Genomic DNA, 26,302 nt, shown 5'->3' on the forward strand with positions numbered 1-26,302 from the left:
TACACATCCACTAGTTCTCTTACCTTAAAAAAGAATCCACAACACACTTTCTGGTCATCTTCAAACTGCTCTCTATCACTCTCACCTTCGTATTTCTCAACAGATACCTCACTTTTTTCTGGTGGCTTCAAATCTGATAGGGAAACTTCAATCAAGTTAGCTGTTTTGGGAGCTGGAGGTGGTAAAATTGGTTGGTTTAGCTGATCTTCATTTGGGGTGAGGCAGACGGTTTCTGTGATAGGCTGAGATAATACTTCAGAAACATTAGATTCAATAGGCTTAATCTCCTTTTCCTCCAACTTCTGCTCACCCTGTTTTGGCAATTTTGGTCCTTCTTCTTTTGCTACCTCTTCTGTAGGCTTGACTTCTTTCAAAAGATTTCCCTTTAACTGAGGTTCGCTTACACGTTCACCATCATCTCCAAAGCAAACAAATGATCTAGTCTGAATGGGAACCTGACTGGGAGAAAACCTCCTCAAGCGGGGCAGACTGTCCACAGACCGTGGGGCAGTCAAGGTACGGTTCAGAGGTGTTATTTTCAGTTCATTTGGCCTAGGAGTCCTTTGCATTTTAACGTGGAAAGAGGCATTCTTCCTGTTGGAAGATTGTGGAGATTGATGGGTAGAGCGAGGAGATTCCTGTGAGAAAGGTGCAACAGGAGCTGGAGTTCCCCCTTGCCTTGAAGAAGACTTAAAGTCCCGAATCTTCTGAGGAGAAGGCTGAGGAGGAGAAATAACCCAAGCCTGTTGCTCTCTCATCTGCATCAGCATCTCCTGCTGAAGGGACAGGCGTTGCATTTCTTGTTGTAGAAAGTGTAGGGAAGAGTTTAGTTTTTCAATAGATTTTGTATATTCTAGGAGATCTCCGTCATTAAGATTTTCTTCTGAGGGGCTTGCTAAATTCCATTGCTTTTCAGCATCCCCAGAAGTAGCAGGAGATTTTAACCATTTGCTATGAGAATTTTCTGGGTTTTCTTTTATTAATTCTGAAGTCTTATTAGTTTGGTCATCTGATTTCTGAGTTTCTTTTTCTTTAAACTGATTGCTGTCAGTGAATACCTTCTCATCTTCAGCTCCTGCTGCTTCCTCTCGGAGAGGTGATACCCCATCACCTTTCTTTTTCACAACATTGAGAAATGCTGTTCTTCCCATTTTCTGCCGCTGCTTTGTGAACGCAGCTTCAACTTTCTTCTTCTGTGCTTCAATGGCTCGCCTCTTTTCCTCCAGCTTCATCCTCAGCTGTACCATTTCAGAAGCCAGTAATTGCGTAGTGTCTCTTCCTTGAGGAACAGATGCCTCCTCGGGAATGTGGGCCCAAGCAACCATATGAGGGATGTTCAGCTCAGAACCTTCTGGTGTGGTTTTCTGAGAACTGCTTCCACTGCTTTTACTATCTGTGTGATTCAACTTCCTGAATTTCTGCTCAGCAAAGCTGGTCATTTTAACCCCTGAGCTCGAAGAAGCACTGCTGCCTGCCTGTGATTTAGTACTCACTGAGCTGGGACAGGGACTTAATTGATCTCTGTGATTGCTAGCCCGCATGTCATAGTCCTGGAGAAATCTAGATGGCTCTTCCATGTCAGAGTCCATGCTTACAGTATAATCTCTCAAAGAAGAATCCTCATCCATTGTCTCTGGGATATCTTCTGATGGGACATGTATTCCAGTATCCACTTCTGTGTTGTCAGTCACAGGACTCAGAGCACCTTTAGTGTCTGTGATTATATCTGGGGTAGTCTGATTTGGTTTAATGTTTGAATTCAAGATGCTCATTTCCCGATTGTGAAGAAAGAACCCATTTGTAATTTGGTCTGTTTGGAGAAGTCTGGGAGATTTTTCAGTGTCATGAATTATCTGCAAAGCCTCTTCAATGCTTGGTGTCTCAATCTGATTGCCAAAATCATCCAGAACTGCCCTGTTTTGCAGAGCCCCATTTGGAAACCTGTAGTGTCTGCTCTCATTGGCATTTCTTTGATTTGCATTAAAAGACTGATTGGCCTTTGTGCCTTTAAGAGGTGTCATGTCCTTTTCCTCTTCAATATCTTGATTCTCTTCTTCTCCATTTACTGGTTTGAAGGACAGGTTTTTTCTAGAATGCTTCGGCATACGATTGATGTTTCCTGAAAGGCCTTCATTGCTCACAGATCTAGGAATTCCTCTGCTTGCAGCAGATACTGGAATGCTTTTCTCTTTGTCAAAAGGAATGTCAAATGAAACTCCGTGTAATGATGACCTAATAGAGATCAGAATAAAAAAAGTAACTGAGCAATTCGTGGTTATTAATAAAAATAACAAAATATTTGTATTTGGTTTTTTAAAATGTTTTAAGTAGGTAGTATTAAAGGCACTGTTAGGTGTACTGTATTTTACCTAGCTTCAAATATAATAAACATCCATATATTTGTAGATAGATAATTTTAGATGGATAAATAGATATTATTATAATAAATTTTTAAAAAGCACAATACAATAGAATGTAACAACATACTCAGCCAATGCTTTTTACTACTTTGGAATAAATTCTGGGCATTTTAGGAGTATAGGAATTGTCACTCTAAATCAGAAGGAAGATGTGAAAAGACACAGTTTATACACCACTATAACTCTTACCATTTTACCTTTGGTTTATACCCTACAGATTAAGAGGTTATGACTGGTCTAACTGAAAACTAAAACATTCAGCCTGATTGTTCTTAGCATCCCCAAAATAATACAAGCTTAAATGCTACTGAGATCATTAGCCGTGTTTAGTTCACTGTGATGAGGAAATATGAACATATTTAACACCAATAATTCAAATATCTGAAGTATACCTCTTCCAATGTAAAGATTAAATTACTTATTTCTGAAGATTGTTTCCTATTAACCAGTTTTTAATCCATGATAGTTTTATCTTTCTTTTTCTACTTTTTCAACTAGCTTACAAGAATTCTTGAAAAATTTAAATCCAAACCACAGTGGAGCATTTACTACTACCCATAACCAAACCCCAGTATTTTATAACCAGCTTGTAAGACTGCTTACCTTTTTTCTTTGGGCCATGTCCCTACTTGCCCATCTACATAAGACATTGATGTGGACCTTCTGATGACTCCTAAGTGAAACAAAAATAGGACTCAATGTAACTACTCTGCAAAATGGTTTTAACATCACCTTCTGTTGCTTTGCTTCACTACTCAGAACATTGCAATGGCATAAAAGTGTTTATATATTGAAAATACAACTAGAGCAACAAAGCCAATGTCATCCTGAATATATATATTTTACCCCTCATCCCTCAAACAACTTATTATTGTGTAAAATAGTTTACAGATCCTACTAAATTATACCACAAATACTTGTTGTAGACCACATCTTCCACATAATCAAAACAGAAGTCAAATTTAAAAATCACACACAATGCATTTGGTACAAAGTTTCCACTTGTACATTTTATAAATTACAGAAGTCAATTATGTAAATTAATTAATTTTTCATGTAAAGGTCTCCCCCTATTTCTGCATAAATTATGTCTGAATAAACACAAGCAGGATAGCAATTTACTCAGAGGACAACACCTTGTCTCACTGCCTCTCCCAGCCCTTTGTGAATTGTTACCTGGAACAGATGAATAAGGCTGCTGAGGTGTATGCAATTGGTGAGGTGGTGTGTAAGCTGGACTTTCCAATCTATAAAGCAAGAGACATTAACTTAGAATTAATACATCAAAAGCCACCATACAAAAGAGCAACGAGTCACCCTGTCCTTGGCCAAGACAAAAACAAATTTATTTTTCGTGACGGGAAAGAAAGTGAGGGGTAGTTCTCTTCTGGAAATATTAATTTATCAATTAAAAAGAGAACACTGTAATTGGACTGGAATGAATACAGATGGACCAAAAAGTTAAAAAGGTATTTTCATACACAAACAGCTAAGGAGCTGCTGCATAAGTTTTGTTAATGTACTTGTTTCCTGATTTATTTAATGTAAATATCTCTATTAGAAGGTTCAATTTTTTAGGTTTGATTTCAGTAAAAAGTCTAAACAAACATGAGCAAAATGAGGCAGCTCCTACTGGCCTCAAAATTGAATGACTGCAGCCAGTATCACATACTTGCCATGCATTTCTATTTTCAGTTGCTTAGTTTGAAACTTCTGCTTTGTGTCTGGACTGCAACATGCACTAGAAGTGGATAAAGAAGATTTTGTGGCAGACCTGACTTTATAAATAAAAAAATATATTCCCTACTAAAGGAGTAATTATAGAGATTTCCTCTGTTTCTACTTACACATTCTTTATTTGGTTTACAGAGAAGGTCTGTAATTGAATAGCTGTGTTAATCCAGGATTAGAGTAACACAATTCAATGTTTTGATCAAGGTGCTTTTTCATGATCAGAACAAAGACACATACATAAAGACACATGGATTTGTATGTAAAACGCTTCTAGAGAGGCCAGACTTCAAACACAAGCTGGATTAAATCCTTTCATATTTTGAATTTTGTCCACTGAATTGAAGAGCACACTCCCAAACTCACATTTTTCAGTCAGAACATTTGTTTAGTGTTATTAGATTATATATAAGTATGATGTAGAACTGTCTCTCAGTAATATTTGCAAGAAGGATAGTCACATCAATTTAAGAAAAATACAATCTACAAAAGCATCTTTCACAACTATATATTAAATTATTCAATATAGGTTCCCATAAATTCCTGTTTTTTTGTGTCAATAACACTACATGCTATGACGCGTCTGTTTTAAATAGCATTTGAAATTTTAAAACCCTGATGTCTGTAAGTTATCTTAAAAGAAAAACATGCTTTCCAAATTTAACCCTGCAGTCTGTGAAAATCTGCTACCATGAAGAAAATCGATACACTTAATTTTCCTTGGGGAAAGACTGATTCTGGCACCAAGCCTGGGTTCCATGGCAACCTCAGACATCCTAACTGCTCACTGCCATAGTCCCACTCCCTCCTCTGTGCTGGCTCTGGCTCTCCAGCCAATCCTCTGAGTCATTTCAACAAGCTAGGGCGACAGAAGAACATTCACTTTTTCCAGCTGGGTTCGTTTTTTCTGTCTTTGTGTGCTGAAATGGCAACTCAAACACTCAAAGGGGCCGGAAGGCACAGCTGGGACAGGGAGGAAGGCCAGGAGCACAACATCCTGCAGTCAGGTCCAGGGAACCTGCGCCCTGTGTGTTGGATTCCAATCATCTGAAATTACTTTTTGGGCCTGTCCTTTGTCCTGCAGTGATATATCATCAGGTTGGATGAAATACCTGGATTACAAGGAGAGATACAGCAAATGACCTTGGGAACCCCTGCTTCAAAGGATATGTTCAAAACAACTGGTTCCTGTTCTTCTGGCTTATATGCTCAGTTTACATGCAAATAAAATCATTGTCTACAAGAGAAACACACTTTGGATACATACAGGGAAAACATTTGGATTTAATGGTAGTAAGAAATATTGCCCCCTTATTAAAGTCAGCATAGATTACAAAACACTAAACATATACTTAGAAGTCTGAAATCTCAAACCCAGCCAAATCCTCACCCCTCTCTCCAAAAACCCCATCAAAAAACAACAGAAAAAGCTAAACAGGTCAGGTTATCTGGGTTGGAAATCAACCCTTTGCTAAACATCCAGTTAAAATGCTAATTTTGTCCTCCTCTGTGTCAGTTCAGACATATTTAATAAACCAAAATAAAAGAGACAAAATTATAAACGTTTTGTAACACTGTCTCTCATTCACTAGGTCCAGATCAGATCACTGGAAGGTTTTCTTTACCTTGACAAAAGAAAGATTAAAAAGAATGCCTAATGTACAATTTATGTCCCTTATCATGGAAAGAATAGCTTGGAAAAGACTTTTAAGATCATGAAGTCCAGCTGTTAACACTGCCAAGGCCACCACTAAACCATGCCCATAAGTGCCATATGTACATATCTGAAATACTTCCAGGGATGGAGGCTCCATCACTCTCCAGGCACCCTGTCATAAAACTGGTTTTGGTGACAAAAGTTTTGCTAATATTCAATCTAAACCTTTCCTAGTGCAAATGTAGGCTGTTTCCTCTTCTCCTATCACTTTTTCCTTGGGAGAGAAGACCAATCTCCACCTGTCTGCACCTTTCTTTCAGGCAGCTGTGGAGAGCGAATAGGTGTCCCTTGAGAAATTCATCAAGTGTATGATCAGCCACAGAACAGTAGGGAAACAGAATGTTTCTATATGGCATCCTAATCTGTACCACCAATTCTAAAAAGAATGTTTCACATGGTCTTGGTTTTGTCTGGAATAGAGTGGATTGTTTTCCTGGTAGCTGGTGCAGTGCTGTGTTTGGGATTCAGTGTGAGAGCACTGCTTGTTGCAGTTGTTGCTCAGTAGCGCTTTCTGTAAGCCAAGAACTTCTCTGTGCCACCAGGAGGTGCAGGAGGAGCAGTGAGGGAACATGACCAGGACAGCTGAGCTGAGCTGGCCACATGGCCATTGCAACCCATGGCCACAGGGCCACTGCAAACCATGGCCACAAGGCTATTGTCATTATCATATTTTATTTTGTTTCAAATTATTAAACTGTTCTTACCTTGTGAGGTTTACACTTTCACAGCATAAGTATTTATTTTTACCTATTTGAATAGGTAAATACTATAGTATTTACTATATACTATAGTAACATAACCAGATCAAACTAAACCCATCAGTCAGAGGTTTTCTTGCTGTTATCTCAGTTTACTTTCATTATAACTTTTGGAAAATTTGCTGTGAATTCCAGAAAAGCAAGTCTTTCAGAGCAGCTCCGCTTGAAATTGAAGAGGACAAGGCCATGTGACACTCCTGTGGCTGAATGCTGAGGGTTGTTTGGGACACTGGTAAGAGAACAGCACGCTGTCCAAGTGCACAAACATGAACAAGCAGCCTGTGAGGGAGGGCTCAATTATGGGATATTGAACAAAATTCCACAGATTGAATCTGTAACTCAATCACTGAGCTCCACAAAAAGTCAAAAAAACTAAATTAAAAAATCTGTTTGATTTTGAACAGAAAGGAGATTGTGAAATAGTACTAGTGATTCTCTGACATTACCTGGCTGCAAAGTCAGAACCAGATGGACTATCCACATAATTTCTTCTGTTAGCATTCAAGCTGTGAGCAGAAGCTGCATCTTTTGCAGGTTCAGCTGCCAGGAAGAACAAAGTTCAAGTTATTATAGTTTAGTATTCACTTAAATTATATAGCAGAAAAGCTGTCCAAAATAATCTGAAATAATAATTTTCAAAGATTTAAAGAATTTTCATTTATTTCATTATTCAGATTAAAACTATCACTTCCTTTCATCTTTAGTCCTCCAAAGCTCCCATACTGGCAACTAATTGAAGAAATGGAGACTGATAAAATAGACTAGAAAAAGCAAGGGAAGAGCTAATACAGAAAAATAAACTTAAAAGGAGCCACAGAATTAAAAGAAAACAAACAGTTTTAGCAAAAGTTGTTCTTCTGATAAAAGTTCTTCTCCCCAAATCCTTAGACTGACTAGAAAATAGGCTTTTTGTCACACCCTGAAACAGTTAGCTCTACCTACAGATTGATATCAGATTTGTATGTGCTATAAAGCATAAAAATGAAGAAAAGGTGTAACAGCCACCCAATTAAAATATCTTCCTAGTGCATGGAAAGCCAATCACAGCACTGCTGCGTGAACACTTCAGTCACCTGAAATGTTAGTTACCTGAAAGTAGTCATTAACAGATCTCAAGGTCCATCTGAAAGGTGGATTTTTAAATTTGAGACTTGCTGATGGAAGATGGTGCCTTTGCACCAGGTACAAAATGCAATTTTACAATTAGCTCTCTATTCACTTTGCTCAGATTTGTGATTCTTTCTCTTGGTATATTTTCAGCAACACAATTCCTCAGGCTAAATTCTGTTCTTGGTTTCTTATTATATTTGTAATTCTTGCATGGGCATAAATGGATTCAGGGCTTGTTTAGGTCAGGAAAATTTGCAAGTGATTATACCACAACAATTTAAATGAATTTTTGGTAACAGACAACAAAATCTAATTATGATTTATGAGATGAGAGGAAGATTTACAGTGAAGAAAGAGTACTCTTCTCCTTCTTTAAGGGGGTTGTACACTGCCAAATCCTGTTAACTAAAATATTCACTGCATCTGTGAACAATGGCAATCTGTACACATACATATCAAAACATGCATATTAAGGCCAATCCATAGCATAATTACCTTGGGGATGCACAACAACACGAGGTTGTACAAATGATGGCTTCACCACTTCAAACCACCAGAACAATTCTGCCATGAACACCATGTAATTGCTCTACATGAAATAAGAAAAAAAAGGAGAGAAACTGATGTTAGAACACAAACCTGCAAATAAACAGATTAAACAGCATTTGGGAGATGCCTCTGTGTTTCAGCCAGTTTACAATCTCCACTTATTTTACAATCTCCACTGTTTTTTTAGGAACAGAGACCAGTACAACTGATCTGTAGCACCAATACATAACTTGACCAGATTGCAAGTGATTGGGTTCAAACATTTCATAACAAGCATATGCTCGAGCCTGATGTCTTGCAGGGAGGGCAGAGAGGAGCAGGATGGGTGGGAAAAATGCCTGCCAAAGATCAGCCACTTCCATAAAGACATAGCAGTGAAAAGCCCACTGCAAGGCTAGGCAATGCTTTTTTCAGAGATTTTTAACATGAGAAAGGATGGCAGCCCTTTGCTTTAGTATAGGAAGTTGGAATCTGATTTTGGCTTTTGTGTTAAGTTTGTGCTTTTGTCACACTCGTGAAGTTCTGCAGATATACAAGTCTTTAATGTAAAACAAAAAACAGCAGCAGTTTCTTGACTGCAGGTTAGAACAAGGTTTTAACTCCAGAGGTTTATGCACTGCTGATATACATGTACCTACTGAATGTTCCCATCACACAGCTTTGAAAGACACAGTGTGGGAGCCACCAGATTAAACACAAGGGGAAAAAACAGACGAAAAGGAAAAAGCAACTGGTGACAAACTGCATCATCAACAAGAAAAATCAATAGAGGAAAACCAGGCAGGAGCAGTTGTTTCTGCTGTAAAAGCATATGATGAGTGCAAAAAGCCCAGAAGGTTGTGGACTGTGAAGGGTGAAGAGTTCAGAGACCAAAGCTTCCTCTTCAGTGCCACTTCATATCTAGAAATACCAACTGAATGAGATCAGCAAATATCCAGGTTTGAGCTGGCCCAAGCAGGTTCACAGAACTTCACCACCGGTCTTACAAAGTCTGAAGATGTAAACAATGCTTATACATTAAACTGGGAAACTATAACTAAACAACTTTTCCAATGAGTTTGTTTCAAAAATTTGAAACAAATCTGTCATTCTAATTCAAAACCAAACCATAGACATTGAGGATAAGAATGTAATTTTAAAATAAACAAAATATTTACTAAAAAAACCTTTGATAATAAATGAGATAATTTCAATTCTGCATCAATATATTTGAAAATATAATTTTGAGTATGTTTGACATTTTTGCTTGAGATTTATTTTTCCTGAAGATTTCTAACATAGATAAGCCTATACTTCAGCAAAGGGATACTCAGACCAAAAGCTACTCCTACACTGTACTATATGGTGACGAGATCAGGCAGATGTTGCATAGTTATTACACAGAAGTTATAAATAGAATAGGAAAAACCCCATCACTGCTTATTCAGCTCAACAGAACTGAATGAGGAAAACTGCATAGCAGAATCTTTTCCATTCAAGTAAATATCAAGCATAACATTTCAGCACACCATGATTTCATTAGGAAGCTTAGATCAAGAAAAAATCACATGTACTTCTCAGACAAAACATGATTTTTTAATACTATAATTTCAAAATATTACAAATTTTCTACGAATATTTTCCCCTTCCATCTCCTTAAACTTTTATATTTTTAACTTGATTTTTTAGTAAAAAGTTAAATTAAAAAATGGTCTAATCATAGCTTTGTCCCCATCCAAAATAATATTGCACTTAGATACTCCAATTTCTCATGTTTATGTTGAAATGCTGCATTTCAACAGAAAATAGACACACAATAGTGTGGCTATTTTATGAAGGACAGATATTGTTTCTGAGAATATCTTCACAGTGCTGAGCTGCTGCAAGACAGTTTGTTTTTCCAAAGCCACCAAAGCAGTATTTACTGAACTAAAAATGAAAGTGCTGCACAGCCCACTGAGAACAGAGGCTACTTTAGATGTCTGATGGTGAGCCATCATGATGGAAATCATGTTTTCTCACAAGTTATTTTTAGTCAGAAAAGGACGTTAAGAATGATGGAAGGAAAAGACTGATCAGTAACAATTTTTTTTTAAAAACTAGCAGTGGGTCTGTAGTAATGTTGCTATCCAGGACTCAAAAAAATGTAGATATAATTTCCATAGATTTTGCCTTGATTATGGTGGCAGAAATTCTAACAGCTTGTCATATGATTATCACATGCACTTACACACTTCAATATTCAGAAGCATAACAGTATTTTAACAGTAATAAAATCTAAAGAATCTCTGAGTAGTCCAGGCTGGCTCAAGCCCCCTGAACAGCAGATGGCAGACTTGCAACTCCAGAGATCATTATTATTAAATTCTCATTAAATTTAATGTCATGTAATCTCATTTAATTTCAAATATTTCAAATAAATTATACCCTCCTAATACCTATAGGTTTTAGAATAACCACAACATCATATAGACAAATGACACGTATAATTTGTTGTCAAGCTTGCATCCACTAAAATTGGGTGTGAGAGCAGCCATAGAGGCTTAGAATTCTTTTGCAAAATGAACATAAAATACACTGTACAATCTTTACCATGATGCACATTAAAATCTTTGTTCAGTGGGCCAGGAAAGTCACATCCAGTGCAAATCCACAGCTTTTCTGCTATACAAGTGCCAGTGTAAATGCTTCAGGCCTGCAGAAAACTGCAGTGTCACAAACTGTCTTGAGAAGGCCAGACTACAGTATGATCCAAGCACGACCAGTTTGTCCTCTGTCCTGCCACAGGCTGGAAAATGCCACAACAACTCAGTTCTGAAATCCACTATGCTTTGTTTCAGACCAGAACTGAGAGGGAAGAACTAATTAACATCAGTGAAAGCAAACCACGCTGCTTCCCTTTAAATAATGAGTCAGGAACATTTGGTCCCTCTCAGGGAAAAACTGTCTCAAAAAACTGTTCCCTGGTTGAATCTTACGTTTAATTCCTGATCCTGGATCCTTTTAACCCAGCCAGATGGGAATGAAATGGCTGAACTGACTCCCACCACACATAATAAGTGCCTCACCAACCACAGACAGCTGCTCTCCCAGGGCCTTTAGGGGCTCCAGTTGCCAGTTCAGGCTTAGGTGAGCAGCCTGGCTGGCAGTGGGAGAGAAAGCTGTGCAACACATGTGGACATTGTGCAGCCCTGAATTTCTAGGATTTATCTATGCAATGTATTTGAACACTATTTTTCATGTCTCTAGTGCTGAATTACAGCCCCTGCTTATGTTGTTTTAGACACCATCAATGTTACATCAGAAAGTACAAGTACTCAAAACTGCTCAAGTGGAATAAATATTTTTAACATAAATCAACCCTTCATATATCATATATTCCTGTTCAATTTAGCAGTGGGGAAAAAAAAAGTTCTGGATCTGAATCAAAAAAGATTTGACAGTGCAAATGTTCTTCCTGCCACTCTGGTTAGTAATCAGGTGCAAAAATAAGGTACTTATTCCAAGTGCTTAGCTGTGATTCTGCACAGTTTGGAGTCTGGCCCATATCTAGGTCAGAGGAACGCCCTTTCAGTCAAGACACAGCAATCATCTCAGATTTGCGTCACTTCACATTCCGAAAGCTTTCATTCTGTAATAAAGATGCCTTCTGCATGAGCTTGGGTAGGCAGACTCTACAGACCTCAGCACAGAGCACCCAGAGAAGAAGCATCTGTGCTGAAGGACATCCAAGCCCCCCAGCAAGAATTGAGGCTGCAGAGCCCCGTGGCCCTGCTGAATGCCCAGGAACCCAAAGGCTCACAGCAGCAGGACTCTGCCAGGTCCCTACAGGACCAGCAGAACATGCCTGTGTCAACAACAGACTGCACAACCCTGGCTGTGCCCACAGGGCTAGCAATTATTACATGCAAATAAAGATTATATGTATATACACAACCCAAGGGACCCCTGAAAAATTTCTGCACATGCTCCTAAAGCCACTGGTGAGCCACTAGGAGCCCCTGCTTCTGGAAACCCCAGGGCTGGGCTCCAACTCAGGAAAAATGACTCTGTGAGCAAGTGAGTGCTGTGTGTGAATAGTTATCTCTTAGTAATAATTGAGTCATGTCACTGATAATGGCAGTTGAATTAACAAAGAAGTGTTTTAATATGGTGATCTGAGTCTCACCGTCAATCCTCTATCAGTGAAGAGGGAATGTACAATATGTGTACATTAAATGAGTAGCACAAATTTAGGATCACTATTTAAGAAAACATGCACAAACCCACACATTTGTACAGGCTCAAGTAAAGGAACACTTACACAAGACAACAATTGACTGCCTGTCAATTGATGCAATGCCAAGTTCCTGGGTAAGCTCTCAAATCATGGCAAATACCAAATGATTCCAGTTGTCAGTCAGCTCCCTCTTTGACACTTAACCTCCTAAATGACTTGTTCTTAGATTTGAAATCTATGGCCCTACTAGAATAAAGTGGCAGAGAATGATCTAAAATTATCAAGAATATAATAAATTACAACCAGAGATGTGTTTTTTAACTTTTTGAAGTAATTTCCATGTATCTCATGTGAAATGGAACATGTGAGATGTTTATTTTAATTCTTTCTCTTCAGTACAGTATCCTTATACTACAGTATAACATCCTTGGAGTAATTATACATTCCATAGGAATGCCAAAGCACAAATGCTACACATCTCCTATTGTATCACAGTGCTAATCAACTGCTCAGACAAAGCAATAAATAAGTTTTTAGTGTTCTGCAGGATGGTTCAAACTTCTTGTGATGACACTTTATGCAAGGTTTTCTATTTCTATAAACTTGTTCTTTTAAAAGGCAAAAGAAGAGCATGTCAAGTCACAATAAAACAGTTCCTTCAGCTCTGTATCTTTCCCAGATACAGGGGAAAAACAAGATACTTTAAAAATAAATCCTGTCTGAACATAAAACTGCTTACAGGAGAAGGGCAAAAAATCAATTTGCACAGCTAAAGACAGATTCAAGATTTCTGTTATTTCCTATTGTTAAATATGCAGGGAGGATTCCAGAAAACATCGTGATTATTTTTATGTAATCACTCTCTACTTGTGTTTGTCTGCCTCAAATGAAAAACAATGAGAAAACAGTATGGTCCCTTGTTGGTGCCTCAAGCATCCATGGAATGTATTGAAATATTTTTTCTTTAATATCAGTAGCCCTCCCCTCGCAAACATGAAGAACTTGACAAATGTATTTTTCTTACAGGAGAAGAAATAGGCAATAAGGAACAACAAAACTTTCTGCTTCCTTTGATTATGACATATTAAAGCTGTCTAGAAATCCAGACTTATTTCTCCTCTGTGCTAAACTAGGACTAAGCCAACAGTTTCATCTGCTGTGAAATCTGAGTACCTCTATCAGACTCAGGATGCTGAAGTGAAGTCACTGTGTGTCTGTGCATTTTGACAGAAAAACCAAAAGCAGGCAGTGTCACTTTGGTCAAGTGCTGCACTAAATTTCTGCATCATATCCTGTCTCTAACCTACCTTGATGTAATGCACCAGGACAGTGCAGGGTGCCCTGGGAAGAATGTAAGCTATGTACTGTGTGCTGATCACTTCAGAAGAGGTTCTGCTCTCTTCCTGCTCAAGAGCTAGCAGCAAGTCAGGATACCTACTGTAAATTCTAGGACCACACAAGGCACAGCATTACACATTGTAATTCCAAAAACTCTGCTGTGATTTTTTCTTGAGGCTTTTTCCAGTAAGATATCAGCAATTGGTGTTTTTAGCTTTTTCTGTCACCACTACGAATGTAAGAGATTTTTAAGCCAAAAGGACAGTGGCACCTACTGCACAGTATGAGCCACTCTGAAAACTGACAGGAATTTCTGCTGATTAACAAAGACACACCTCTATAAATCCTCAGACTTCATATTATGTACATTTTGTAGGCTGAGATAAGATAGCTTCCACAAACCAGTGTAATTCAATGTGCAATATTTGAAATATACATTTACAAGCTTTTTTAAAATGACAATAAAATTATTTGGAGAATAAACATATTTATTAAAACTTATTCAAATCAGATGCACTGGAAAACTAAGGAGTTCCTTTAACAATGAATTTATTTTTAAAGCAAATTAATTCTTAACACTGGAAAAACAGAGTTTACAGCACTAGCTGAAGTTTCCATGCCAAGTTTTAGAAGAAAAACTTGACAGCCTTGCTTTGTAGCATTTACATCTAAATAATCATTCATGCCACAACAACTCGTAAAAATATGATCACAAAAGGGCTTTCTCAGCTCTTTGAAAGAGCTCTATCCTATCTAAAAACAATGTTCAGAAGCAGCAAAATCACTGAGTCTGCAGCACTTTAAAAGTGTAAAGTCTGATGCATTGGGATTTTGACAAAATATTTACTATAGTTTTGTGGGTTTTTTTAAATTGAAGTTTCTTAGTGCCTAGTGGCTTGAGAAATAATTCAAGCCATTACTATAAAATGGTATGACTGATTGTCACAAATCAAAACACGAACAATCAGTTGTGCTTATTCCATGTGTCTGTAAGCAGAGAGAAGCCACCAAAATGCAGAGGAGTCATACTCAAGAGCACTGAGTGTGGCTGCAGGACACAAGGTGCAGCCAAGGCAGACTGCAATGCAGCAGACTTCAGCACGTAGGTACATCACTGCATGTGCAATGTAACAGCACCAAAAGCTGACTGAAAGCAGCCACTATGCAACTTTGCATACACCAAACAAACCAGCAACAGCTAAGTAGTCTAGACTTAGGTCCTACTGCCCTTACTCACCCTGGCAGCTCATTACTTATTTGAAAAGCATTGAGTTCAACCCTACAGGAGACAACAAAGCTGTATTCAAGCTCTGGCCTCTGTGATTCTGCTTTTGAGATTGCTAGAAAATCATAAAAGCAGTGAAATGACCCAGATATTTAGAAACCAATTACATCCCATCTGCAGTGGATATGCTGACTTCAGAAAAATAATATTTCATTCCCTAAAGGCAAGCCAACAAGAATCTTAAGCAAATGAAGTGAGTTTTATATAGAAGAAAGTCTTGGTGAAACATAATAATGAAAAATTAAAATTACAATTAGGCAAATCATTCAGTTACTCCTTTTCTTTCTGCACAGTCTTAAAGAATTACAGAATAATGCTTTATTTTCCTCTTTCTAAAAGAGAAAAATCTTAGATTGACTGAAAACACTTAATTGCTAATTCAAACAACTGTATTTGTTGGAATTGTGTTACTGCTTGTATTTGGGGCATCAATTTCATTTTCCAATGAAATTAACTCAAAATTTTAAACTTTTGCAAAAGTGAAAGAGCTTTAAGATTAATACCCATGAAATTATTGTGTATATAGAAATGAGTAAGAACAGTGAGTAATAACTCCATAAATAACTCCTTAATATTTCCTCCCTTTGTTAAGGCCTTGATACATTTAAACTAATGCAGGTTACTATTACATTTCAACAGAAATATTGCAGATTACAGACTTAACAATTAATTAATAAGAAAGAAGATAAAGTGGGAAATAGTTTTGCTCAAAATCAAAGTTTTTACAAATCCTTTCACAAGCGCTTTTTAAAAATACTTTAAAATTATTAGGAAAACATAATGGCCAAAAGAAGGTGACTTTTCATTCTTTTGAAATTTGTGTTTTGCATGCAATGTCACCAAAGAAGCCATACAGCAGCAGAACAAAAAAAGACTAAACATATAATTAGCAAAATAGTTCTGTGGATGTTGCTTGCATTTTTATTTATTTGTTGTATTTTTACCTTTATTGAAGAAGCTGCATAGAGCATGTCCTCAAGACTGAAATGGCAACACTGGTTGAGGTATTCCTGACAAAATTCTTGAATCAACTGTAGATTGTACAGACTGTCAGCCAAAGACATTGTATCTTTCAAACAAATATCTAAAAAGGAAGAAAAGAAGCAAAGATTAGACACAACTACAGATTTGGAAAAAAGTGCTTTTTGGCTTTTACAGCTTCAGAGGCATTTACTGGACAATTTCAGACGTAATTTCTGCCCCACCCCTCCCCATCAGAGACTTTTATTTTTCTAATTCAGAAATGAAAGAAATTATCTATCTACATTTTACCTTTGCATTTCTAAATATTTTGATATTTTTGTAAAACTTAATTTTGTTTTTCACTGTTGAAAAGCTAATTTGTTTCTGTTTTGCCTTTTGTGAAAAAGTAAGTTATTCTCTCACCCCAACTATTTCTATGTAATGAAAAAAAAAACCCGTTTCATCACTAATACAATTTTTTTTTATAATTAGATTTTCTACAGAGCAGTGGCAGTAAAAAATATACACACTTTTGGATACATTTCTCTGTACATATTAGTTCTTTGTCTTTAAACAGGGACCCAAGAGCACATTTTAGCATCAACAAGCCTGAATCGTCACAAAAACCAGCTTGGTCTTAGTTATTCACGTTTGTGGATTGAGATGTTTGAGGTGAGATTTTCCAGGGAGTTTGAAGGCTATTACATGAATTATCACTCTCTGTTTGAAAGTGCTATTTAAAGAGAAAGAAGTGGTGGCTGTGAACAGACTTGGGTAGTTATACAGAATTCTCTGACTACTATTTAAGCCCAGATAGTCTCTGTTGTCTTTCTATGACTGCTTCTTGGAAAGTTAAGTAGCAATAATAAGTGCCATGAAAAAAACACAGTACTCTGAAAAGAAAGGACTGAAGAGAAAATTAAATATACTTCCAGAACAAGCATCAGATTTATTCCTAAAGAAACAATGTATGACAGAACTCCACATAAGTTTTGAATTGTTAAGGATAAAAGGTTTCTTCATGAAAGGAATCTACTTTGATGCCAGCAGGATAAGGATTCCCATACTGAAGAAAATCAGACACAGTCCGTAATTGCAATCCCACAGATGACGGTCAATAGGAAAAAATGTTTGACTAAACTGAGATTAAATTCAGAAATGCAAAATGTGAAGTCATACATTTGAATCCAATAAAATTCTATGGTGATTCACTGACTGAAGGTGATATAGAGCAGGGAGTTATCATGTATTAGCCACTGTAAACATGTGCCTTTGGCATCATGCAGTTATGGAAAAAACAAACATGATGCTAAAACCTATCAGAAAATTTATTTCCAGCAGTGACAGAGAAGCACTGCACAAGGCAAGAATGGGATGTCAGTCTGGATTTCTCTGCACAATTAGAACATCCATAGCCAAGAATGATAAACCCAAACTGGACAAGTTGCAGAGGAAGACTACTAAGGATAATAACGAGAATGGAAATCCACTTCAGCAAGGGAGACTGAACAGGCTTGGTTCAGTAGCCTGAGCTAAAACAAGGGGAAGAAAACAGACCAAAAATGTGAACATCAGATTAAAAGCTATTAGAACCAAAGGATACTGCTGCAAGATCAACAAAAGCACATATGACAGGCCACAGGCAGACTTAGGTAAAAAACAGGAATGAAATTTAAAATTATGTAAAAATTGGAACTATACAACAGTGGGTAAGAAGAATACAGATTTTCAAGAGTTTGAAAGTTTTAAGATAGAACAAGATAAATTCATGAAAGGGATTATATAATTTTGTCCATAGTCAACTTCTTGACTCAATGGGAGTCCTTTCTAGTCCTGTATTCCTTCAAGGAAACCTAGATTTGAAAGTGAAATGAAGACTTAATGAGAAGAATTGATCTATTTCAGACTACAGAGAACCCTAGAATACTTTCTTCTTTTTTGTTAATTCATTTTAAAGCCTTTTTTGCATATGTATGTTTATTACCTGCCTTCTTCAGTTTCAATACAGAACCAAATCTCAGTAAAATTCAACATGCATCAAAAATTGTATTACCTAAGTACAGGGAAGATGAGCAAAGTCTTATTGAAGTGTTTCCAGTTGCTTTGGAGTACCTTTGAATTTACTTCTGAGACAATGACATGCACGTTTGTGTCTTTAGGGAAGATGATGCCAGGACCTAACAGGAATATTAAACTAAAGTTCCAAAGAGGACATGTGCCTTGCCCTGTTTAAAGCCAGATGCTGGAGGAAGGTGCTGGTCACGCAAGACTTTCAGACTGTCTGTGTTCTCAGCCATGCTGGAGCAGGACAGAGGCACCAGGTGTTACCCCAGTCAACACCACCCAAGTTTTAACTTTTCCCTAATCACATATAATAGTATGCATTTGGCTACTATGTTTATGTAAATTGAAAGTTTTATTTATCACAATTCTCAAAGTGCAGAAGAAAGGTGAATGAATACATATTTGTGCCTTTCATCTTCAATGCCTACTGTGCTTGAAGTGCTCTATAAAGTGGTTGTGTATATGAATTCCAGATTTCAGTCCTTACCAAGCTCTAAACCCTTCTCCATATTCCTGGATTTCTCAGGATGTGTCTGTATTAGTGTTCCCACGACATCAAAGGTATCATAGAAAGAACATAGGCAGAAAATTATGGGTGTTAGCTGCCAAGACATTTTACAGCTCTTAGTTGCCAAGAGGAAGGTATAACTTTATAGGACTGCTGAGCAAAAGAATGAGATGAAGCTGTTCATCCTCACAGACAATTCCTATTATAGAACAGCATGACACCAATGCATTCCACACTATACATTTTTGTTTACTCTACAAAAGATCCAGATAGGTCTCAGGTGAACTAAAACCACAGAATACAGAGTAACTATTTGCTGTGCAGTGAAGCTATGCAGAGCCTAACTCTAAACTTTTTTAAGTTTTATATCTGTAACTGTTCAGATTCACAAAAAGCACTTATACAGCTTCAAGAATAAGAGTTTTGCAGGTAATTTCAAGTATGTTTATTTTAGTGTGATAACATAAAAGCAAGCACACTGGGGAAGGACATCTGGGCTCCTTTTATTTAAATGTAAAAAGAAATAGGCGCAAAGTTTATACTAAACCCACCACATTCAAATTATGCCTGCTGTACACTGCATTTTAGCACCTTCACACAATTCTCCAACACAGACATTTAAACTTTTATGGTCATGTATACAAGCCAAGAGATACCAGACATACCCTCCAGTTTAATGATATCTGGACAGTAGAAGTGGATCAGGGCTGCTAGAGCACAACCATCTGTACCATCCTTCAGCAGATTCTCCACCAAGGGAATGCAGGGCAGTTGTTTAAGCAATGTTTGCTCCTTCCTGTAACGAGCCTACAATTTGAAATGGACAAATTTAGAGAAACAAAGGCTCTGAAACATATGAACAAAAATATTCATACTATAGGTTTTACACTGTTAGCAAAAAAACAGTATTCAAGAAATAGCTGAATATTATCAGTATTCTATTTCCTAACACTATTCATGTTATGCTACATTTTGAAAAGGAAATAATATCTAAGAGGAAAGGAACAATGCTAGTACTGAGCTTAGGCTTCAAAATTACCAAGTTTTGATGACCTCTCTATAGCACACCTAACTAAGTAACATTCTATACCTTAATTAAAATTTAACAGTGTTTATTATGCAATAAAAAATGATCTGTGTGCAAACACAATGAGACAAGTCCTTAGGTAATGCAACTTCAGTTTATTGGCAAGTCACACGACTGTGAAGTTAACACACCTAAGTATCTTGCCCAAAATCTCATTCATATAACTGACTTAATGAAAAATTCAGAAACAAGGGAATCTGCATTTGATCAACTCCATTTTTATTACTAGCATGTGTCACTATAAGCAGTCATAAATATATGTCACCCATAAACATAGAGGAATATTAATGGTCAACTGTTATGACCATGCAGTGACTCAGTAATAAATGGAAATATTTCTAAAATCAAGTCAATATATAAAGAGATCATCAGGCTAGAATATTTATATAGCATTTATCTGCAGTGAATATATTTTCAACGGGTTTCTTTTTTTTGTGATAGGAGAGGAGGGCTTACTGAAAAACTGAACTGAATATCATTCCTATTTTTTTTCCACTTCTTCCTGGGCAAAGAAATGGAGGTGGAAGAAAGTGGTCTAGATTTTAATTTGTTAGTATTATTCACTAAGAATAACTAAGAATTTTTAAAACAGTAGTGAAGGGTTACTGCTGTATTCATACCACAGAACTACTTAGGAGCAGTAGAGTGTTTCTGAGTTAATCTCATGCTATTTAAATGCATCTATACACACTGAACTGCAAGTCTCCCTGTAGGGACTCTCAGAAGTCTTTGTGGAAATCACTCTTCCCAGCAAGGCTAAAACTGACTGTTCCTACCCCCTACTCTCCACCTTTTGGTTGTGCTGGAGCAATTGCTGATGGAACTGTACCAAAACCATTGGTCCAGCTACAGCAACCTTCTCTTTCTTTGTTTCTGCAGTGAATGAGTGCATGAGCAGGGATGGAGGTTTTATAGGTGGGGTAGGAATTGTTGAATCCATCTGTGCATGCAAAAAGGTCTGTGGAACCACAGAGTAACCCTGAGGGCTGTACTTACTGTCACTGGATTTCTGTCAAGGATCACGTGGGATTATTTTAGTGAATGCCAGTGTCCCCTAACTGGTCTAAGAAGCAAAAGCCTCATCTGGCAACAGCAGCCACATGAGTTCTAGAAACTTAAAGGGCTTGCACATGGCCCAGAGAACTTATACCTGAAGCAATTAATATTTAAAAAAACCCTGAGACTTAGTTGCTATTTCATGCTTTTAGTGTAGTTGTATTTCTGTGTCAAATATGCTTTATAAAAATGAAAATCCCATTTTTGTGTGCTAGAGGAAACATTAACACCAAACAAGAACCATGTTTCTGTTATGCATTATTAATATTATTTTCTCCATGTTCTTAATACTTCCCAGTACCTCTAATGAAATAGGCCAAATATAATTGCAGTGAAACTTTATTCTTTCTCCCTCTATGGCAATCCAGTGACCCACTATGAGGAAAATGCTCCGAGTTTAAAATTCCATGTTATTAAGTCCATGTATGTCCTCCTAAACATAATAGAAATTAAGTCTATGGAATATCACAATTTAGTTATTAATTACCAATAATGGTAACAGATACAGGATACAGATGGATTGAACATCATGATCCAACAAGCTCTGTTTAATTTATATATTCTTTTGAATGGTATCTTTTAATGGAGTATTCAAAAATTCTTGAAATTGAGAACATAGTGGTGTTGCACAGTAAATCCTGAGAAAAAGTACACTGCACTCTGATGATGCCTTCACTGGCCTTATGAACAGTACCCACCCATGCTAGAAACTGTGTCATACCTTTGAAGTGGACATAGAGGATTTAATTCATTGTAGAGAATGCCAAGCACATTACTCCAGGAAAGATAAACTCATATAACCTGATCTGCTAGGTTCATTAGTGTATAACAGGCATCATGTTTCAATTTGGTTGAAAAGATAAAAGAAATCATACTGAAAAAAATGAAAGACGCTGGTAATTGCACTGCATTTTAAATAAAATTCCATTTGAAGAAACTTCTCATCAGCTGCACTGTCTGCTGCTAAATATATATGCAATAATGCAAAACATGAACATCTACATTAAAAAGCTCTAGAGCTAATTGAAACAGAAATGCTAATACAGGCATTTTGTTTCTGAGATAACTTGATGTAGCATCCTTGAGCTTATTCCACTTAACCTAGTCTAGGTATAGTCGAGACACTTGCCTAGAAACAAGGTCAGCTAAAGATGAACCAACAGCAAGCCAGCTACTCTGTCCTAAGTGCTTGTGTGTATTCAGAGCTAATCATTAACAATGAATGCTCTCACACATTTACCATACAGTAGATAACATGTTATAAATGTACTTATCAGTTTTTAGCTGTCTCTATGCTCAGGAATATCTGGCACTATGAAATGTGCTCTGCTCTAAAGAGAAGAGACAGAAGATGGCTGAAGTGATAGAGCAGCCTGAGTATTATCAGTAGCCCTTGGGGTTTAACTGCATCTCTACTGAGCTAACACCACCAAGTAACATAAATACCACTAATTCAAGTTGTTTACATATAACTGGCAGGCAAACTGGAGTTAGCTTCTCAACAGATGGAGTATTTTAGAACTAAATATAATTTTTATGCAAAGGAAGATACTCTCTAGTAAACCAACACTCTAGACAAAAACAGAACACAGGCATGCTGAAACTGTTTTCAAGTAGCCTTACTTTGACAAAATAAGACAAATAAAATTGTGATATCATGGTCCATCTTACATTTTTTCTTCATTATTCTGTCCAATTAGTTACACTACCTTAATTCCAAAACAAAATTAAAGGGCTGTACTGTGAAGAGCAGAGTATCTGTGTGTCACAACTGCATTAGATACCATTACAGAGCAATTGTCCACAAAGACTGTCAGGAGTCAGCTCAGGCTACTGGACACAGTACCTTTAAACAGCTTTTCCAGACACAGAGTAATTTTTCTTGTTGCCTACATGCACCTGCCTTGTTAATTTCAATTTATTTTGCAATGTAAGGACAGTATTTCACTAGTTATGGCAACAAATATCTGAGGGACTGCTAGATCAATCATTTGGTAATCTTTAGAGCAATGATAGATGGGAATTAGTTCTTTGGAATTCAGATCAGAAGTATGCAATTCTGCATATACCTGAACAGCTGTTCCCAGCCAAACCTTGCCAAATAAACAATCTGAATGCACATCAAGTGTGAATTCCTACATGACAGAGGAAAGTAATGATAACCCCAAGGTGACACAGCACAGAGAAAACAAACTTTACATTATTGCAGACATGAAAGTTATTTTTTAAATACTTTTAGTGAAATTATAGTCTCAATAAAAGTAGGATGCTTTGGGTCATTTTGCGTGGGGAGAGATTAACAGCAGTCTTAAATCAGCTGAAGAAATGGGGAATTCTAGATGAATGATGTAATGATTGCATATGCTTAGAATAAATAAGATTTCAGATTGCATGTAGCATCAACAATCAGAAACTACTTCTGTAAGTCTCTTTTTAAAAGAGAATTGATATCAAATAGCATGTGTTTACTGAAAGTTTATGAAAAAGTAGTTTAGAAATATTCATTTGACATGTGTTAATAACAGGTAGCACCGCCCTGTACAAACCCACTGGCTGCCTGAAAAGTAATTCCTTATCCAGCATCATATCTCACATTTATTTTGCACAGATTACCTTGCAAAACAGGCTTCTGCAAGTATGCACTCCTTTGCAGGGCAATCTCTTATAAAATCATCTCACATAGATAAATGAAATGAATGATTAGACCAGCATGACATGGACAAAGCCATTCCCAAAATAAGCAATTTGATCAAAGTGAAGCAGTTGGGCAAACTTACAGGAACCAGTTTCCAAAACCATTTGGTAGGAGACTTCAGAGGAAGCAGTAGGAAAAAAGGACAAAAGCAAAAAGCAAAGAAAAAAAAAAAGGAACATTTTATCAGATTTCATAAATTACTTTTATAAAGCAATTTTTTTAACATTCTCAGTTTTGTATAACAGTGAGTTGTAATTTAATGGCAAGCATAAGTGCACTGTAACCTCTGCATATTGAGCTAATTAGCAGCAATAACACTGGAGAAATATGTCTGCACTCTTTGTAGATCAACATTATAATTTTCCCACATGAACAGCTAAGATTGTCAGATCAATTCAGTTTTATGAAATGCTTTCACACATCTAATTGTACTCTACATATGCAATCCGACTGAAGAATTCATTTGAGACTTGAAGTCATGATATCACAAGTATCAAAATGAACTCCAGCAGCACACATGGGGAAGCAGGGAAGCTAAAGCAATGAAAAAACGGATAAACACACTGTAGTACAGTACACCCAACTGCAGTGAAGCTTGTGTTAGTTACTTCAAGCCAAACAGTAACATTCAACAATATTTTTAAACAATCATATGACAGTTTTCAGGACAACAAGAGGTACAGGCAGTTATATTTTTACAATGACAAATCACATTAGCATCAGCTGCATGATGTGCAATGACCTGAAATGTAGATGAAGTTTTGACTACTGGCAGAGGAATTATCAGAACTAATACATAAACCTCTAAACTCATAAACAATCAAAAAAATACTAATATGAAGCACACTGGGGTTTTTTTCTGTGTGCTAGTCTGGCATAATACTTCTAGTATTAAGAACAAATATATTATGTACCAGTATTATAAATACACACAGAAAATGTCACCACTCTATTGATTTCATTGTAGAAAAATAAAAATCAAACCCATTACTGAAGTGCAGCAAAGAATTTATTTTGTTTTTAATGAAGATAGATATTTTCTGGAAACAGTAAAAATGTAGTTTGAAACTATCACGGAACAAATTGTTATGGAACCTTATTCTTTTATGCGGTTGTTAAAATACTGTGCTTCCATAAAATCTTGAAAACAACTGTAGTAACAATACAGAGCTTTTATGGAAAAAAGCTATTGTGCACTAATGGGTGTGCAGGAGTAACACAGTTATTCTCAACACCCTTCTCCTCCATTTCACTGAATTGTAGCAGGGAAGAATTCCAAAGGCACTTAGAAGAAATCAACTACAAGATGCATGTCAGTGTGTGGCTCTGGACATTTCTGTCACACCCAACTAAAGCCCTTTACAAAGGATTCAGTTTCTTTTAATCTCACTGAAAAATAGTCAGTGTATCGAAAAACATGCAAATTTGAAAACAAATTATCTGAATTTTCAACTGCAATCAGGAATTCTAAATCGTATCATAAAGCAAGGTTTTGGCTAAATTGGCTGAGCTCAGACCTAGGCTGCCTATTATTCTATTTAAAACTGACAGGAACATTGTTCTTGCCTTTAACAAAATGCACTGTATTTCACACCTGGACTCAAAAAGTCCACCAATGTCTATTTAATGCTAGGCTGAAGAACTATTCTTTGGAAAAAACACTTGTTTCAAATCTGAAGACCAGCTCTCCCTAACAGTAACAACTCAAAACTAGTAATCCAATGTATATTTTTATTTATCCACTTGGTTGAAACTGTGCTTGAGATGACTATGAATATGCTTCAGAGGGGTGAAAGACTTCTGAAATGTAAATTCTAACATGCAGTAAGATACAGTAAGATTTATAGGCATATGTTTTCTAAGGTCACATGAAGCAAAAGAGATTAAAGAAAAGCTGAAGTCTCTTGGACAACCTGGGAATTCAATGGTTGTTGAACTGTCACTTTAGATCAGCAAGAATAAACTTTTTTTGCCCTGGAATTTCACAAAAATCAGTCACTATGAAACAAACTAAGCAGGGGATCCCGGCTGACTTCCTCCCAATGTTTAGAACAACAACAAAAACAAAATAAAACCCCACAAAACAAAAAACAAAACAAAGGAAAGAAAACAAAAAAGCTGAAAGAACAAATAGCCCCTTGGGTTGAGAACCTATGGTTTTACACTATGATTTTTTTTTTCCTCCCTAAGAAAAAATTGTAAACATGACTATGATAAATTTATTTCCATATATACTCATCCTATGGTGTCAAGACATGATAGTCATGCCTTTCATGAACTGCTTGTTTCTGCTGTCTGCTTTGCACCATCATTTTGTGTTCATGCAGCTGTGCACTGATTGGATCAAGAAGTTGACTCTGCTGCAAACTTTTCTTCTTGACAGGTTAGCTTTTGGTAGCAGTGTGGATTTATGAAACATTAAATTCTAGTGGAACTACAGTGTTAGTGTTTCACCTTCACACAAGAGATTGCACTGTTTGAACTGATCTTAGAAAAAGTCTGAAGAATTCAGGTACTTAAATGAAGTTACATTTGTTTCTCTCATAGGATTTTCATTTGACTTAAATCTAGTAAGACTGATTCAGTCTAAACCACAGAAGCAGACAGAAGATGTTTTTGGGAAAGCTCCAACTACACTGAAAATCAGCAGTTTAACCAGTGCAACTGTGCATTCACTACATATTATTGAGTGGAAGCCTGAAAATCCAAGCTATTTATTACAAAACTTGAAATCCTAATTCTGAAAAGAGATGCAGAGACTCTACCAGAAAAAGATGGTTACCACAAATCACCAGCTGATCAAGGTCCACAGAGGACTACCTG

General features: G+C 36.8%; 1 protein-coding gene across 4 annotated transcripts in view; it reads right to left on the reverse strand.

The window, feature by feature from the left end:
• The window catches only part of CAMSAP2 (calmodulin regulated spectrin associated protein family member 2), an 83,126-nt gene that overhangs the window by 11,917 nt on the left and 44,907 nt on the right, over positions 1-26,302 (reverse strand). For 2 of the 4 annotated variants that reach the window (XM_033067260.2, XM_033067261.2), the window contains exons 5-12: positions 23,562-23,594; positions 19,307-19,448; positions 16,051-16,190; positions 8,232-8,325; positions 7,073-7,166; positions 3,597-3,667; positions 3,024-3,093; positions 24-2,232 (exon numbers count right to left, since the gene is read on the reverse strand). In XM_033067260.2, the coding sequence (XP_032923151.1) occupies positions 24-2,232; positions 3,024-3,093; positions 3,597-3,667; positions 7,073-7,166; positions 8,232-8,325; positions 16,051-16,190; positions 19,307-19,448; positions 23,562-23,594 (2,853 nt within the window). The remainder of the gene's footprint in view (positions 1-23; positions 2,233-3,023; positions 3,094-3,596; positions 3,668-7,072; positions 7,167-8,231; positions 8,326-16,050; positions 16,191-19,306; positions 19,449-23,561; positions 23,595-26,302) is intronic. The other 2 variants (XM_033067262.2, XM_033067263.2) reach the window with 1 other exon arrangement.

The sequence above is a fragment of the Catharus ustulatus genome, chromosome 9 (genome assembly GCF_009819885.2).
Source record: "Catharus ustulatus isolate bCatUst1 chromosome 9, bCatUst1.pri.v2, whole genome shotgun sequence".
NCBI classification, from domain to species: domain Eukaryota; kingdom Metazoa; phylum Chordata; class Aves; order Passeriformes; family Turdidae; genus Catharus; species Catharus ustulatus.